An 18,906-nucleotide genomic window follows, 5' to 3' on the forward strand; every position below is an offset into this window, starting at 1 on the left:
GTATAGTGTATAAAGTGTCCAGGTGCTGTATGGTGTGTGTATAGTGTATATAGTGTCCAGGTGCTGTATGGTGTGTGTATAGTGTATGGAGTTTATAAAGTGTATAAAGTGGCACTGTGCTGTGCAAGTCCAGAGTTAAAGTGACAGTGACAGCCCAAAATTAAGGTGTCATTGCAAAAGAAGGGGGGTGCATAGAACAGTGGGGATGGAGAGAGGTCCAGTGTTAGATCCTGTGTGTCTCCTGGTTTAAACTCCGATTGGCCTGCAGGAAGAAGCTTCTCCTCATCCTCTCTGTGTTTGGGGGCGGAAATGTTTCCCTGAACGCAACAAAGAAAAGAGTCCATTGTTGTGATGTTGAGGTCCATTACAATCTTCCTGGCTCTGGTCCTGCACCTCTGCTGTAGATGTCCTGCAGGTCAGGGAGCTCAGTGTGGATGGTACGTTCAGCTGACCGCACCACCCTCTGGAGGGCTCGCCTGTCCTGCATGGTGCTGTTCCCGAACCGGGAAGTGATGCTACCCGTCAGGAAGCTCTCAATGCTGCAGGTGTAGAAGGTCTTTAGCACCTGAGAGGTGCTAGTAGTCTGAAGTCCCTCAAGCTTCTCCACTATCAACTCTTTAGTCTTACTGACTTTCAGGAGAAGATTGTTCTCCTGTCACCATCTCTCCAGGTTTTTAGTCTACTGTAGGTAGGCCGTCTCGCCGTTGTTGGAGATCAGGCACACCACAACAGTGTCGTCAGCAAACTTGATGATGGTGGTGGAGTTGGAAGTGGCTACACAGTCATATGTGTACAGTGACTACAGCAGGGGGCTCAGAACACAACCCTGGGGAGCTCCAGTGCTGAGGGTGAGGGTGGATGAGGTGTGTTTGCCCATCCGTATGGCTATCTTAGAGGTGAGCGTGGAGGGAATTATGGTGTTGAACGCTGAACTGTAGTCCACAAACAGCATTTTTCATAATTCCCTTTTCTGCTGCCTATGTGGCTCATAATGTGAAGAAGATGAGCAATGGCGTCCTCAGTAGAGCCATTCTGGCGGTACGCTGACTGTAGTGGATCCAGTGTGTCTGGTAGTGATGCAGTGATGAAGTCTCTGACCAGTCTCTTGAAGCACTTCATCACTACTGAGGTCAGAGCTACAGGGTGGTAGTCATTGAGGCAGGCAGGCTGGGGTTTCTTCTGGATAGGAACAATGGTGGACTGTTTGAAGCATGAGGGGACAACAGGCTGTTCCAGTGGGAGGTTGAATATCTCAGTGAACACTGGTGCTAGCTGGTCAGCGCAGGCTTTCAGAACCCAACCTGTGATGCCGTCTGGTCCTGCTGCCTTCCTGGTGTTCACTCTCTTGAATGCCGTCCTCACGTCATGCTCAGAGATGGTGAACGTGTTTACCTCTCCAGCTCTCTCAGCGTGCATGCTGTTTGTGCTGCTAGCGCCGCTAGTGTGGTTAGCTGCAGCCTCGAAGCGAGCGTAATAGATGTTTAGCTCGTCTGCCAGAGAAGCGTCCGCATTCTAGAAGCAGGTGTTCTACTGTATAGTCCGTAGTCTAAGTTTCCAGGACACTCACTCCTGGGACCACTGTTAAACTGAATTTCAGGTTGGTTGGACATGGTCTTCTAACACTTCCCAAATTGATGAACATCATCTTTGCTTCTATGTAGTCTCTGAAGACTGAAGTCCTTTCACTGAGCTTTCACCTCAGCATGACATAAACACACACCTGAATGCTCCAGTACACCAAACCTCCACGTTCTGCTCTTACACAGATACACAGACACCTTCTTGATTATGATCTAATCTTGCATGTGTCATTAGAAACCTGGCTGCTAATAACTGTTTGAATGATATTGGGATTTTCTGGATTTTGAAATCTGCTGTTTTTGGTTTTGGTAGACATACTGTAGTTGTTATTTAGGTGCTAATTCCTTTGAGGAACATTTAAATGTTGCCTTATTTTTAAAAGCAGGGGGCATTCTTAAAGTAAAGGAACAGCCTTAAACATCCACCCTTGGCGAGCTTCTTACATTAACCTGAAGACATCATGGCCTGACCTCACTCATGCCACCCTCTTCTTCAGGTTTTCTGAGTGAAGAAAGCAAGGCGTTATATTATTTAGTGGGTGTGGAGACTTTTAGAAAAATCTCAAACTGCCTTTACTTTCCAGCTTCTGACATATATGAGGTATACGGTATATGATACACAGGTGTGATGAACAGGAAGGCTTGTCTAACATAAATGATTAATTGTGCTCTGGGGACCAATAAAAATATTTTGTTCTTTACTGCTTATTTCATAACGTGCTACAAATGATGTCTTATTGTTCCCATTCATGATGGATGTGTATTAATTAATCAGAGTGATGTGCTTGTGGGTTTCCTTCAGCTTAACATATATACTGTACATTATTCAACCCTGTGCACTTTATTTTGAATAAACTTTCCAGCTATCAAGGCATTGGATGCTGCCTGATAACTTATGGACATGCATGTGGACAACCTCAGCTCTTGCATAAGTTGAGCATCAGAATAGGAATGATTAACCATGAAGGGTTTAGTGTTTCATCATGGTTTGAATGTTTCATCATCTCTTTTTTAAAATTGTGTTGTTGAATATTGCACATGATCCACCTCCTGAAACTTGTGTAACAGGAAGTCACACATTCACGTTAGCTGCCTCACTACTGTGCATGTAAAACAGATTAATTTTTAACTTAGGCCTCTATACTGACTATGTACGGTCGCAAAAATATAACTCAAAATCAATAATCTGTTTTCCAAAAAAAAATTGTATGAATTGATTGATTTATCTCTGTTTATGGCAAACTATATATAAAAATGAGTAGGAAGCACAGTTTTACTATACTTCTGTCTCTTTCAACTTCACAGACATGGATTAGTTTATGTGACTCTGAATCCCAGTCCAGGAGCAGGTCATTTACCACTTTAATTAGAGTCAGAGTCACCAGATACTGTAATGATTCCCGGACATTATGAATACAATATGATTCCTGTACAAGGAGGTTTGATATGGTCCTAAAGTTAGACAGCTGACACAGGTGGAGTTCAGGTCCATCAGTATATACTCGGGATACTACCCAAGAGTCTGGTAGTTTGCACTTTGTTTGATTGTTAAACACATGATTGTAAGATTGCTGGTTCCACACAATGAGAAATTTCCTGCAAGCAATTTGATGATGAAACAGATTCTGTTGGTTCAACAGAACTGCTGCCACTGATAAAATAGTCACTGATGCAAGTGCAGTACACAACCACTAAATTCTCATGGGAAAAACAAAAATACTGCAAACAACACATCGAATAACACATCACATATTTATATATTATCTTATATTTGCCTATTTGTCTATGCACATTTCCTTCATCTCCAAATTTCTTGTTAAAATGTAGCTTCAGGCTAACAAATCCCTCAGATCCAGTGAGTCACACCAGGCCTGGCATTGCTCAAGCTCGACTGTCACTCTAATCAATGCAGAAGAAACATAATCACAGGCTTCTGTTTTCTTTACTGTCATACGTAATGCCAAGGGTCGGCTCTAGAAGCTCGTGTCCTAGGGGATGTATATGTGGGTGTCAGGAAGACTTGTTTGATGTGGTTTTACTTTTCTATTTCAGTCCCAGCTGAAGACAAACCAAAAGCCCTTTTCTGTGTCAGAAGCAAATGTCAGCAAGCAGTTGTCCTTTTACTAGATAATTAGAGGCTCTTTACCAAAGAACACTGCACCTAATTTACAATAAACAGAACTGGATTAAATTTACTCCAGCGATAATCAATTCCATGTGGAAAGACAAATATGAGACCAACCAGGTACTGGAGTAGTCACCCATACACAAGTCCTACAGCAGCACTGTGAACGGAAATGGGTCCTGATGTTATAAACTCAAATGTCTCTGACACCCTCTAGTGGCTGGCTGTGATACAGTTTATAACCCCCCCATTCCCAAGGAAATAAATGGGCCAAATTTACATTCATGTTACATTCCTTCAAACTAGTTAAAGGGATAATGCTCTGTCATTTTTACAAGTTTAGGTGACATTAAGATTAACAATGTATGAATGTCACACATCCATTAAAATGCAGGCAGATTTTATTGCAACAGGCTAACAAATCCAAAGGAGGTCAACCAGAAAACAACAAGAAGAGTCGAACCAGATAGTGTACAAAAGGCTTAGTGTTATTGTGCATAAAGTCACTGTGTGTGTGTGTGTGTGTGTGTGTGTGTGTGTGTGTGTGTGTGTGTGTGTGTGTGTGTGTGTGTGTGTGTGTGTGTGAGAGAGAGAGAGAGAGAGAGAGAGAGAGAGAGAGAGAGCAATCAAGGTAAAAGAAGAAAGGGCAGCAGTAAAAATGATTTAGATTCACTTCTAATGGCAATAAAAATATCTGATAATATTGAACATTAATAATGAGAAAGTGGAATCTCGTGGCTTTACAGCTTACATAGTTGCACAGACACAAAGCAAGTGGTTAAGACTAAAGCTTCTCTTTGGTGCTCTTCCTTACTTAACTAGTGAACTAACTAACACGAGGACGTGCTTCTGATCGAGACTCTGAACGTCCACTAAACTCTGTAAAGCTCTTACAAACACTCACTTTAAACTCCACACTAAAATTCCGGATATAACAGTGAAGTAATCGTGCATCACCTGAGGTCGATCAAGTCCAGGTTTACTTTACTGAGTCTGCTTCAGTATAAATGGACACACACATTTAGGAATATGATTGGGATACCAACATCTTTAATCTTCATACAGGAATTCCATAATTAACTTATTTCCTGTGTGAACACTGTCTCACTGCCCATATGTGATTGGAGACATCACCTGAGACAGATTTTCACTACCTGTCTGAACTGGGTTGAAAAATCAGGCTGAACATTTTTTTAAAAAGGTTTTTTCAATCACATCATCTCTATATCATCTTCATTAAACCTCTGTATCTTCTGTATAAGCTCAGTCACAGATGTGTGACAGGACAGGAGGTAGGTCAGAACACAGGAAGTAATTCAAAGCCTGGATTAGGTTGCCCTCTGGTGGTGTGGAAGAGAAAACTTATGTACTAGTTTTATATTGTTATACTGTTATACTGTCACTATATGGACATGTCATATATCAAAACACTCAGCCCGATGAGGGGAACTGCCTCACGCGTGTTTTGGTCATGTCACACGACGTCACGTGTAGCCCCGCCCCCAAAGTAAGCGAGATCAAAAAGTGACACGTCCATGGACATGTCATATATCAAAACACTCAGCACGATGAGGGGAGGTTGCCACGTGCAAGCACCATTCACATTTTCTTCAGGAAATGTACCATTCTAGCTTTATATTGTTATACTGTCACTATACTACTGTACTATTATTATACTGTTATACTGTCACTATACTACTGTACTATTATTATACTGTTATACTGTCACTATACTACTGTACTATTATTATACTGTTATACTGTCACTATACTACTGTACTATTATTATACTGTTATACTGTCACTATACTACTGTACTATTATTATACTGTTATACTGTCACTATACTACTGTACTATTATTATACTGTTATACTGTCACTATACTACTGTACTATTATTATATTATTATACTGTTATACTGTCACTATACTACTGTACTATTATTATATTATTATACTGTTATACTGTCACTATACTACTGTACTAATTATATTGTTATAATGTCATTATACTACATTATTATTATTTACATTATTATTTTATACAGTATATTCATTACTGTATGTTATCATTTGTACTGTACATACCTACACAGAGGGACAAGGACACTGACACTTGGATGTTAATGACACCTTTCTTGGTTCATCACAATCATGGAGAATTAATAACAGTTCGTCTTCATACATACTGCACAATTAGGTGACGATAATGGAGTGTGTGGGATTAGGTGGAGATATATTTTTATTCATTGGTCAGTTTAATAGTCCAAACAAATCTTTTTTATTTTATTGTAAACCAGTCGAAAGACTTTATAAGAAGCAGCTCCACACACATGAATGCTGAATGAAACACCGTGTCTGGGTCAGGGTCAGATACCAGGTTAGGGCAGTAAGATGGTCAGATCTCAGAGAATTAAACAGGTTAGTGATTAATAACAGTTTATGTTTCCTCCCGCTCTGCGCTTTCACATGCACTGCGCCTTTAAGCGCTCGGAGCTGTCGGTCACACTGAGGATGTAGCGCTGGTGTAGCCAACATGGCCCCCGACCAGCCGCCGCTTCTCTCCGCTATGAAGAGACGAACTAACGCTCCTTCTCCGCTGCCACCGGACACAGTCAGCCCAAACCAGGGCGTTGCTGGTAAAAGAGGGGGGTAGAGCTGCCCATGTCAGGCCCGTCACTGTCAGCCAAAGCCACGTTCAGCCGTGTGACAAAGAGCCGGGTGTCGGCGGTGGCAGAATCATGAGCAAGGATTATTCCATTAATCTGTCCGTGCAGCGGGTGCTGAGTCTGTGGGTACAAGGCACTGTGCCCACACTGCAGCACTTCACAGGTACGTGGCATTGTCACTTAAAAGCTCTCAGCACGCGTTCCCTTCGTCTACTCACCTGTCCCTCCTTCTACCCGTTTACCTCCCGGCGCGTCAAGTCACTGCCGGGTTAGGGACCCGGACACAGGCAGCTGCACGCGCGCATCCATTTTAAAATGTCATTTTATATTCTAAAAACTATTGATGCTCTGTTTCATGTCTCTGTTTCATGTCTCTGTTTCATGTCTCTCTGTTTAATGTCTCTCTGTTTAATGTCTCTCTGTTTAATGTCTCTCTGTTTAATGTATCTCTGTTTCATGTCTCTGTTTCATGTCTCTGTTTCATGTCTCTCTGTTTAATGTCTCTCTGTTTAATGTCTCTCTGTTTAATGTCTCTCTGTTTCATGTCTCTGTTTAATGTCTCTCTGTTTCATGTCTCTCTGTTTCATGTCTCTGTTTCATGTCTCTGTTTCATGTCTCTCTGTTTCATGTCTCTCTGTTTAATGTCTCTCTGTTTAATGTCTCTCTGTTTAATGTCTCTCTGTTTCATGTCTCTGTTTCATGTCTCTGTTTCATGTCTCTGTTTCATGTCTCTCTGCTTCATGTCTCTCTGTTTAATGTCTCTCTGTTTAATGTCTCTCTGTTTCATGTCTCTGTTTAATGTCTCTCTGTTTCATGTCTCTCTGTTTCATGTCTCTGTTTCATGTCTCTGTTTCATGTCTCTCTGTTTAATGTCTCTCTGTTTAATGTCTCTCTGTTTCATGTCTCTGTTTCATGTCTCTGTTTCATGTCTCTCTGCTTCATGTCTCTCTGTTCCATGTCTCTCTGCTTCATGTCTCTGTTTCATGTCTCTGTTTCATGTCTCTCTGTTTCATGTTACTGTTTCATGTCTCGCTGTTTCATGTCTCTCTGTTCCATGTCTCTCTGCTTCATGTCTCTGTTTCATGTCTCTGTTTCATGTCTCTGTTTCATGTCTCTCTGTTTCATGTCTCTCTGTTCCATGTCTCTGCTTCATGTCTCTGCTTCATGTCTCTCTGCTTCATGTCTCTCTGTTCCATGTCTCTCTGCTTCATGTCTCTGTTTCATGTCTCTCTGTTTCATGTCTCTCTGTTTCATGTCTCTGTTTCATGTCTCTCTGTTTCATGTCTCTGTTTCATGTCTCTGTTTCATGTATCTCTGTTTCATGTCTCTGTTTCATGTATCTCTGTTTCATGTCTCTGTTTCATGTCTCTCTGTTTCATCTCTCTGTTTCATGTCTCTCTGTTTCATGTCTGTTTCATGTCTCTGTTTCATGTCTCTCTGTTTCATGTCTCTGTTTCATGTCTCTCTGTTTCATGTCTCTGTTTAATGTCTCTCTGTTTCATGTCTCTGTTTCATGTCTCTGTTTAATGTCTCTGTTTCATGTCTCTGTTTCATGTCTCTCTGTTTCATGTCTCTCTGTTCATGTCTCTGTTTCATGTCTCTCTGTTTCATGTCTCTGTTTCATGTCTCTGTTTAATGTCTCTCTGTTTCATGTCTCTGTTTCATGTCTCTCTGTTTCATGTCTCTCTGTTTCATCTCTCTGTTTCATGTCTCTCTGTTTCATGTCTCTGTTTCATGTCTCTGTTTCATGTCTCTCTGTTTCATGTTACTGTTTCATGTCTCTCTGTTTCATGTCTCTGTTTCATGTCTCTGTTTCATGTCTCTGTTTCATGTCTCTCTGTTTCATGTCTCTCTATTCCATGTCTCTGCTTCATGTCTCTGCTTCATGTCTCTCTGCTTCATGTCTCTCTGCTCCATGTCTCTCTGCTTCATGTCTCTCTGTTTCATGTCTCTCTGTTTCATGTCTCTGTTTCATGTCTCTCTGTTTCATCTCTCTGTTTCATGTCTCTCTGTTTCATGTCTCTCTGTTTCATCTCTCTGTTTCATGTCTCTCTGTTTCATGTCTCTCTGTTTCATGTCTCTGTTTCATGTCTCTGTTTCATGTCTCTCTGTTCATGTCTCTGTTTCATGTCTCTCTGTTTCATGTCTCTGTTTCATGTCTCTGTTTCATGTCTCTCTGTTCCATGTCTCTGCTTCATGTCTCTCTGTTCCATGTCTCTGCTTCATGTCTCTGTTTCATGTCTCTCTGCTTCATGTCTCTCTGTTTCATGTCTCTCTGTTTCATGTCTCTCTGTTCCATGTCTCTCTGCTTCATGTCTCTCTTCATCATGTCTCTGTTTCATGTCTCTCTGTTTCATGTCTCTGTTTGATGTCTCTCTGTTTCATGTCTCTCTGTTTCATGTCTCTGTTTCATGTCTCTCTGTTTCATGTCTCTGTTTCATGTCTCTCTGTTTCATGTCTCTGTTTCATGTCTCTCTGTTTCATGTCTCTGTTTCATGTCTCTGTTTCATGTCTCTCTGTTTCATGTCTCTGTTTCATGTCTCTCTGTTTCATGTCTCTCTGTTCATGTCTCTCTGTTTCATGTCTCTCTGTTTTATGTCTCTCTGTTTCATGTCTCTCTGTTTCATGTCTCTCTGTTTCATGTCTCTGTTTCATGTCCCTGTTTCATGTCTCTGTTTCATGTCTCTCTGTTCCATGTCTCTGCTTCATGTCTCTGCTTCATGTCTCTGTGTTTCATGTCTCTGTTTCATGTCTCTCTGTTTCATGTCTCTGTTTCATGTCTCTGTTTCATGTATCTCTGTTTCATGTCTCTCTGTTTCATCTCTCTGTTTCATGTCTCTCTGTTTCATGTCTCTGTTTCATGTCTCTCTGTTTCATGTCTCTGTTTCATGTCTCTGTTTCATGTATCTCTGTTTCATGTCTCTGTTTCATGTCTCTCTGTTTCATGTCTCTGTTTCATGTCTCTCTGTTTCATGTCTCTGTTTCATGTCTCTCTGTTCCATGTCTCTGCTTCATGTCTCTCTGTTTCATGTCTTTCTGTTTCATGTCTCTCTGTTTCATGTCTCTGTTTCATGTCTCTGTTTCATGTCTCTCTGTTTCATGTCCCTGTGTTTCATGTCTCTGTTTCATGTCTCTGCTTCATGTCTCTGCTTCATGTCTCTCTGTTCCATGTCTCTCTGCTTCATGTCTCTCTTCATCATGTCTCTGTTTCATGTCTCTCTGTTTCATGTCTCTGTTTGGTGTCTCTCTGTTTCATGTCTCTGTTTCATGTCTCCCTGTTTTATGTCTCTCTGTTTCATGTCTCTCTGTTTCATGTCTCTGTTTCATGTCTCTGTGTTTCATGTCTCTCTGCTTCATGTCTCTCTTCATCATGTCTCTGTTTCATGTCTCTCTGTTTGATGTCTCTGTTTGATGTCTCTCTGTTTCATGTCTCTGTTTCATGTCTCCCTGTTTTATGTCTCTCTGTTTCATGTCTCTGTTTCATGTCTCTCTGTTTCATGTCTCTCTGTTTCATGTCTCTGTGTTTCATGTCTCTCTGTTTCATGTCTCTCTGTTTCATGTCTCTCTGTTTCATGTCTCTCTGTTTCATGTCTCTCTGTTCCATGTCTCTGCTTCATGTCTCTCTGCTTCATGTCTCTCTGTTTCATGTCTCTGTTTCATGTCTCTCTGTTTCATGTCTCTCTGTTTCATGTCTCTCTGTTTCATGTCTCTGTTTCATGTCTCTCTGTTTCATGTCTCTCTGTTCCATGTCTCTGCTTCATGTCTCTCTGTTCCATGTCTCTCTGCTTCATGTCTCTCTTCATCTTGTCTCTGTTTCATGTCTCTCTGTTTCATGTCTCTGTTTCATGTCTCTCTGTTTCATGTCTCTCTGTTTCATGTCTCTGTTTCATGTCTCCTTGTTTCATGTCTCTGTTTTATGTCTCTCTGTTTCATGTCTCTCTGTTTCATGTCTCTGTGTTTCATGTCTCTCTGTTTCATGTCTCTCTGTTTCATGTCTCTCTGTTTCATGTCTCTGTTTCATGTCTCTCTGTTTCATGTCTCTGTTTCATGTCTCTGTTTCATGTCTCTCTGTTCAATGTCTCTCTGTTCAATGTCTCTCTGTTCAATGTCTCTCTGTTCAATGTCTCTCTGTTCAATGTCTCTCTGCTTCACGTACTTCATGTCTCTCACACACACACACACACACACACACACACACACACACACACACACACACACACATACATACACATACATACACATACACACACACACACACACACACACACACACACACACACACACACACACACACACACACACACACACACACACACACACACACACACACACACACACACAGGGAGATGTACTACTGCTCATGTGAGTGACTTGGGGGTGTGGTCAACTGTAGCTGTCAGACTGACTCCTAAATCTTCACTGATGATGTGAAAAACACTTCATCACAGACGGCAGATCATTTCTGGATGTTTTCCATCTTTTGGTTTGTGGAAAGTTCTATTTGTATCTAATGTAAGAGTGACTGCTGGACAGCTGGATCACTAAAACACTAAACACTAAACCCTATTGTCTGAAACACATGCTCAGTTGCCTGGACCCACTGATTGAACCAATCACTCTTTTGGCAAAACCATAAGCACTTTTCACCTGTTTAGACACAACTTGCCAACACATTTCATTGTGATGCACTCGTGCTACATAATGGTGAGCACAGCTGACAAAGGTCAAACACAATTAAACACAAGTGTCACCGAACACAACAACTCAAAAGTGATCACACTTGTGGCTAATAATGTGAGGGAACATAGAGAGCACTGGTTTGTGAGACCCTACAATGGATAGAAGTCTGAGAGGAAGAGTTGGTGTGAGAGGAAGAGTTGGTGTGAGAGGAAGAGTTGGTGTGAGAGGAAGAGTTGGTGTGAGAGGAAGAGTTGGTGTGAGAGGAAGAGTTGGTGTGAGAGGAAGAGTTGGTGTGAGAGGAAGAGTTGGTGTGAGAGGAAGAGTTGGTGTGAGAGGAAGAGTTGGTGTGAGAGGAGGTCGAGGTGGTTAGCGAAGACAAAGAACAGTAATATCTGATGAAATCAGAGCTACTGTGATTGACCATGTTCTTGTCCATGGTATGAGCATGAGGGACGCTGGACACAGGGTACAACCAAACATCAGTAGAGTCACTGTGTCCACCATAATCCGAACATTTAGAGAAGAGAAGAGAAGAGAAGAGAAGAGAAGAGAACAGGTAATTACCTTTTTTTGACATTATGTAAATAGTACAGTATGTAAATGTTGACAGCAATTACTGTATGACAAACTATATATTGTACCACAGTATACTGTAAGTAAATATATGTGTCAGTACATCACCGTACCGATGTACTGTAGTATTGTAATGGAGGTTGGTCTAACTGTCTGTAGGCCTAGTGTTCCATCTATATTTTTTGTAACTCCATGTTCTCTTTTTTTTAGAATTGAAAGACTGCCACCTGGGGGTGGGAGGACAGGTACAGTATGTTCTCCCCACATCAAGAGACCCTAATTGTTGATATGCTCTGTGAAAACAATGCCATTAAACTGAGTGAAATTCAGCTGAAGATCATTGAGGACCATGTCAATGTTGAGGTTATCAACAGTGTCAGCCTCTCTACTGTCGATCGTGTCCTCAAGTTCAACAGACTGCGCATGAAACAGCTATACAGAGTGCCCTCTGATCGCAACTCAGACAGAGTCAAAGAGCAAAGATTCCAGCATGTACAGGTTGGCATATATCCAGACACATTCAAAGTTCATTACTCTAAGTAGTGATTTACTGTAGAGGCCTAAATCACTCACAAAACTATATATATTTCTACAGAAGGTTCTTCAACTGGATGCAATGGAAAGACCCCATGAATACGTGTACATGGATGAATCTGGGTTTAATCTCACCAAAAGGAGAAGGAGAGGCCGTAACGTGATTGGCTATCGGGCCATTGTTGGTGTTCCTGGGCAGCGTGGTGGCAATGTCACATTATGTGCTGCCATCAGCAATCATGGGGTTGTTCACCATCATGCCAACCTGGGGCCCTACAACACTCACCGGCTCCTCATTTTCCTCAATCGCATGTGAGATGCTCTGTTAGGGCAGCAGGATGAGCATCCCATCTATGTTGTTGTTTGGGACAATGTGAGTTTTCACAGAGCCCTCCAGGTTAGAGAGTGGTTCAATATGAACCAAGGTTTTATCAATCTTTGCCTTCCACCGTACTCCTCTTTCCTAAACCCCAATGAGGAATTCTTCTCCTCATGGCAGTGGAAGGTATATGAACACCAACCTTACACCAGGGTACATCTCCTGCCAGCCATGGGACTTGCCTGTGGTGACATACAGTAGGTGTGGAGGCAAGCCAAGCCTGGATACGGCATGCCAGGGTTTTTTTCCCCCGTTTCCTGGCCAGACAAAATGACCCAGTACAGAGACATGATGCTGTGGCTGAGTAATGCACTGATTTGTGTATTTCTGTACTTTATTTTTACATGGGCTTACTGTTCTGTACACAAGCGGCAAACGCATAAGATTTCTGTTTGTTTTTACAAGTGCTACGTGTAAATGCACGAGATTTCTGTTGTCTTTTTGTACAAGTGCTAAATGCACAGTTTTTTTTTGTTTTACAACACGCATTTAGCCGACAGTGAACAATAAACATTTATTTCTCCAGCTTCGTGTCCTGTGTTTTCTATTTTTCTACATAGTGTTTAGTGACTGTTCTGTAGTGAGTTTAGTTTTGATTGACTGGGGCACGATTTGACAACATAGTTCAGCTTTGAGCACAGATTGAACTGTTTTGAGGTGAAAGTTTGGAATCGTGCCCCCTTTACGATGTCAGAGTTTCTTGGAAATGGAACTCTGTACAGCTGCTTCATTCTGACATGGTTTCGTTTGAGGACTTGATCTATAGTTGCCAAACTCACACTGTTTATATTTCTAAATGCCCCCTGATCTGCAGTGACAGAAAAGCCTGACAATAGATGCCACGGTGCTCCCACTCAGAATGGGCTGGACCTTTTGTCCAGCCTTTCTAAAGGACAGAGTGTGTGAAAGTGTGTAAGTGTGTGAGAAAGTGTGTGAGTGTATTTGAGTGTGAAAGTGTGTGAGTGTGTGTGTGAAAGTGTGTGAGTGTGTGTGAGAGTGTGAGTGCATGAGAGTTTGTGAGAGTGGGTGAGAGTGAGAGTGGTTGAAAGTGTGTGTGTGTGTGTGTGTGTGTGTGTGCCATGCCTCACCCTCTTGATGTCTCTACAGAGAGATAAACGGTGTGTAGTGTTTATGTGCTTTGGTGATATTTAGTGTTTTAATTGAATTAAATGGACTGTAAGTTTTTTATCCAGTGACAGTGATGTACAACCCTAGTTTTTGTTTCAGGTAATACAGCCTTGAAAAAAAGATGAATGTCCAGTTGTTCTAATATTTAATTTTAATTTGTACTGATTCAGGACATATTGTATTTATTAAACAAAACATTAACTAGAACAAACCCAGTCAAGGCAAAGATCAGGGGCAACTGAGATCAGATCAAGAGCTGCAACAGATAACAGTTACACCAGACGACTTCCAACAACAACAGCTGCTTAGCAAAACACACCTGGTATACAGTATCAACCTCCTACATCTCTTTCACACCTGGAACAGTTCCTGAAGAAACCTGGAGAACGGAGCTGTACATATACATGTAGACTGGAGACATATCTTGTCTCAGTGTAAGGTTTTGGTCAGAGTCTGTCAGGGGCTTTTGGAGAGGAATCCAGCTACAACCCAGCTACCTACAGCTTCCAGTTGTCACTTACAGCAGAACAGGAACGTGGCAGTGTGTGTGTAGTTTCTGGGTTTGGGATTCAGATAATGGTGTGTATTCAGAGCCAAGTGATCAACACACAGTGATCATAAATCAGACTGTAGATCAGACTCCGAGTCTAATGTTACTGAGGAAAAGAGGAAAAATTACTGTGTCTTTCAAACAGTCAGGAAACTAAATGACATCCACTTTCACTTCCTGTAAAAACATGAACTCAAGTATGTGAGTCTGTGAATTAGTAACAGTTTAAAAAATAGTCAATTTTACAGATTATATTACATGAATTATCTCATACTTAAAGTTATGTGGATTACCTGAATTCCTCCTTTCTGGTGCGTGTAACAGAGATGTGGTACTGGGTCTTCCTGTGGTGTCTCTTCTCATCACTGTTTGTTCACGGTGCCGTGGGTCTGCTCATGTGTGTGATGCTGCAGAGGCACAAGCGTGGACGCCTCATTACGCTGGTGCTGATCAGTGCCGGCTTTCTGGCCTCCATCATCGGAGGCATTCTCACCAGTAAGTACCTGCATGCGCCTGAGTCATTTCCTGAGAAGATGTCATTTACTAGCTAGCTCAGCTCACCTTTCACTACCAGCTCTGTTTCATAAAGTAGGTGAGGGATTAGAAGTAAAGGCATGTGAGGTATATTCAGGACAGAATAAGTAGTGTTTTTAATTATGTTCCTCTTTGACGGTGTGGTGTTGGTATCAGGTGCGGTGGTGGCCTGGGTGTATCGTGTCGCAGGGAAGGACATGGCTCCTCTGGAGGCTCTGGTGTTCGGGGTGGGCCAGACCACGCTCACCATCCTCATCTCCTTCTCCCGCATCCTGGCTACTCTGTGACTGGACCTGGTGGAGGAGGTGGCTGGAGACATGAGATATGGAGCTGTGGTTCCTGGAGGTGGCTTGGTTTCTGGAGGAACATGGTGTAGCTGCCTTGTGGTTGGCAGCTCAGGCCACAGTAAATGCTAAGAAAGGTGTTTTAGGTTTCACTGTAATCACCAGGAGGACCTCCGTCCGAGCCTGTGAATAGGCTCGCATCTTGTTGGATCATAAACTACACTTTGGTGGTCGCGGCACCGACGACTGACAGGAAACAGATAACAGGAAGCTATAGTGACTGTCTTCAGAAGTTTGTCCTTCTACGTTTGTTTCTGCATTCAACTTCTGGGAAATGTTTTCTGTCAGTCCTGTATTGTTCAGCGTGTTTAGTAAATCCACAGCACCTGAGGACCAGCATGATGTTTCAGCACACACCACCTACGCACTCCCCCGTTACAGACTGAATATATTTAACCCTTTCTGTTTGTCTGATGTTTCTGTCTTGCAGCAGTATGGATGTTATGGCTATACAGTCTAACTCACCTTCTCAATGTTAACACACCTGACAGGTGCGTCTGTGCAGCAGGTTCATCTCGGCTGTGATCCACCTCACGTTATTATAATCCACTTTAACACTTTACTCAAAGATAATCAAGATTACTGAATATATACTGATTGTTTATCAAACATATTTAATTCTTTATTATGGACAACTCCAGTGATTTGAGATGTTTCAATTGAAGGATGAATCTACTGAGGTTTGATTCACAGATGAAATGCTCCTTCAACATGTATAACTGAAGCTCCAGCATCACTTCCACCCTCTTTACATGCTCTGATCAGCTCAGCTAATGTAATCATGATGAAGGGTTTGTACATGATTATTTACACTAAGGCTCCTGATAGGAAAGTTTAGATGTAGGGTTTGTGAGGTATCAATGTGTTTTTTCACATTAGCTTTTAATTACCTTTATAATCATCTCTCTTTGTACATCAATCCCATGAGTCTCTGTTGCATGTAGATTTGCTTTTCTTTTGTACCTCAGGCCTTAAGCACACTGGGTTTATAAAGCGGAGTATAAATGTGGTGCACTGCTGGGTCACTGCTTCCTGTAGGTTCCTGTTGTCTCTTCACACATGGAGGAGACTTTAGAACCTTCACTCTGCTAAGAAGCTCAATGGTCCTGGAATTAAAGTGTCTGTTCCTCCCTGTTGTGCTTTATACTGCTTTATTGACCTTGATCTTGAGGTCAGCAAGGCTGTGTCCCCTGAAGGTTGAGCCACGACAGGAAGTTAGGAGTCAAATCAGAGTCAGCAGAACCTGAACCTGAAATGCTTAGCAGAAGAAATGCATGACTGTAATGCTGAAAAAACACTTCAGGCAGAAAATTACAGTCTACAAGACCATATTAATGGCGAGGGGCAGATTAAGGCATTCATCAGGTTGAAAAGCAGCATTTTTCCTCACACGCCTCTGAAAAATACAGTTAAACCTCATTACACATGAGTTTTTTTCCTGGTGTTCAGGTTGAGAATCTGCTGACTCTTATATTTCATTGCATAAAGTTGTAGCATATTTATGACATTTAAGAAGTATTGTGAAGTTTTACCTATAATCTGATTCCAGTTTTAGCTCTGGACCTGAAGCTTAGCTTTTAGTTGTTAGTTTGGTTCAAGGGAAAGACAGAATGTGAACATATTTCAGATTGAACGCCATCATCTGTCTGAATGAACCCATTTTATTTCAGCAGTCAGTGTCTAATGGACAGCACATTAAGGACAGCACATTAAATCAAACCTGTTTCTTACAGCTGTTCTACAGTTTAAAGCTGTTGAGCATGCTATTATCTTGTTTACAGCACCACCTTGCTGCTAATTCTGCAGGGACTTGCATCAGTTCCTGATGGTTTAATGTCTTTAATATCATTAAATCAACACTTTATTTATCTGCTGTTTTTACTGAAAGAACTTGAAAGAAGGAGGTGCAGTTTATACAAACAGATCTGTTCATAAATGTTGTGCTCACAAGTTCTTATTTATACTGAATTGTGAATGTCACAGATTCAGTTAGACACATTCATCTCTGGTCATGAGTCTTTCTCTAAATCTGTACTGATTCTCCTCTAGGTTCATGTCTGTAAACTGTCGAACTGATAAAATTCTTCTTTTGCAGACTTATTTTGAAAGGCCAGACAAATTCTACAGTATTATTACAGACTTATTATTATTATGGTTATTGTTCATCGTCAGTAGCATCTTTTTAAAGGGTTAAAGAGACACAAGTCTGACTGTTTTCTTACGTTTTGTTACCATCTGTTTCTGTGTAATCTGTTTCACTACATGCAGAAAGTGTAAATGGAAAGGATTCTGGTCGATCCTCCACAGTCAACTCTGTACAGAACATGGACATGGCTTATGTAGATAGTGTACGATAAGGTTCTTTTTTTTAATTTTATATCAGCAGACAGCTGGGGTTTATAACATGGATATTATTGTAAAAAAGATTTTCTGTAAATAAACTACTGACATTTGAAATAAAAAAAGAATCCAATTTATAATAAAACTTTGGACAACGTGGTCATTTACATACAGACTGTGATGTACCTTCTAATGTTCCTCATGGAGCAGCTCTACCACCAGGTCCACATCGTACCCGTGTCTTCTCTCTACCTACAGATTAAACACTTTCAGCTAACAGCCTTCTTTATAATACTGCTGACTGTTTCTATATTACATTTCAGCTCTTGCATCATTTTATGGTTTAGCACTAAACAGTTGTGCAGGATTTTGTATAGATTGTAAAATACAGCTAAATTTTACTCTCCGTCCACAGTAAAAAACTTCCCTGCTTGTGAAAGCTTATCACTATCAGTAGGTCGAGCTGTGTGTGTTGTTCTAAAGACAATCCATGCTCAGTTTTTTTGTATTTATAAAGATAACAGGTTTGTTGGTGCTGACAGAAAGTAAAGACTCGCACTCAATTAATTCAACAGAAATAATCAGCTGTATCTGAAGTTCCTTTTTTTCCCCTATTGCTGGAATGCAGTGCGAAAGAGAAGGATTATTAATAATCAGTACAGAATTTTAGTATTTCTATAATCTCCAAAGCCTGATTCTTACTACTGACCTGAGGATGCAGTTAACACAAGGCTCTGATCAGGTCCATCATCTGCAACATGGTCTGATAGAACAGACAACTCGTCATCCAGCAGGATATTTACAACAGTCTCATGTGATTATGCACGAAAGAAAAGGTCAGAGTTATCACGGTCTTTTTAATTCAGCATCCTCCAAAAATGAAATAAAATAAAACCAATAAGAATGAGTGTCCTGACCTAGAACTGCTCTGGGTCCTTCACTGGATCCTCAGTAATAAAGCTGCTGAGACACTCGAATATCATTTAGTAGACTAATGCACGTGGCTCCATTGTCTCTAGTTTCCTCCTCAGGAAACCCTTTATGGTTAAAGAGCTCCAGCAAACAGAGTGACGCTCTTTAACCTGGAAAATTATAACAAGAGAAAACAACTTCATACCAGAAAGTATATCTAATAATCTTTAAATGAGTGACGCTATTTACTGCTTTCTATCTTACATGTCACATGAACGTTGAGCCAGAGCTCTCCATTACAGCCGTGCACTATTTTTAGGAGAACTTAGAAAGTAGCCCCAGCCTTTAAATTCCATTGTTTCAAGTTAAGGTATTTGGAACAATGTGTGATCCGCGCCCATCAGTACAGGCGCCTGTTGGGGTGTCCCGCCTTTTGGTCTGCCGAAGAGAACATTTTGTAAGTACTTTCAGCTGTAAAGCACAAGAAGGATTTATTGCATGTATAACATACACCGACAATAGACATGAATGGACAGTATAGGCTGAATCTGAGGCCC

The 18,906-nt window shown here is 41.3% G+C and overlaps 1 protein-coding gene across 1 annotated transcript; it reads left to right on the forward strand.

Moving 5' to 3' along the window:
• The first annotated feature begins 6,000 nt into the window (after window positions 1–6,000).
• Window positions 6,001–17,573, forward strand: tmem170b (transmembrane protein 170B). The gene is given in 4 exon segments (XM_027144445.2): window positions 6,001–6,419; window positions 6,422–6,538; window positions 14,544–14,714; window positions 14,910–17,573. Coding segments are annotated over 4 exon segments (468 nt in total). The 5' UTR covers window positions 6,001–6,370; the 3' UTR covers window positions 15,041–17,573.
• Window positions 17,574–18,906: the final 1,333 nt, after the last annotated feature.

This window comes from Tachysurus fulvidraco, chromosome 24 (genome assembly GCF_022655615.1).
Source record: "Tachysurus fulvidraco isolate hzauxx_2018 chromosome 24, HZAU_PFXX_2.0, whole genome shotgun sequence".
Taxonomy (NCBI): domain Eukaryota; kingdom Metazoa; phylum Chordata; class Actinopteri; order Siluriformes; family Bagridae; genus Tachysurus; species Tachysurus fulvidraco.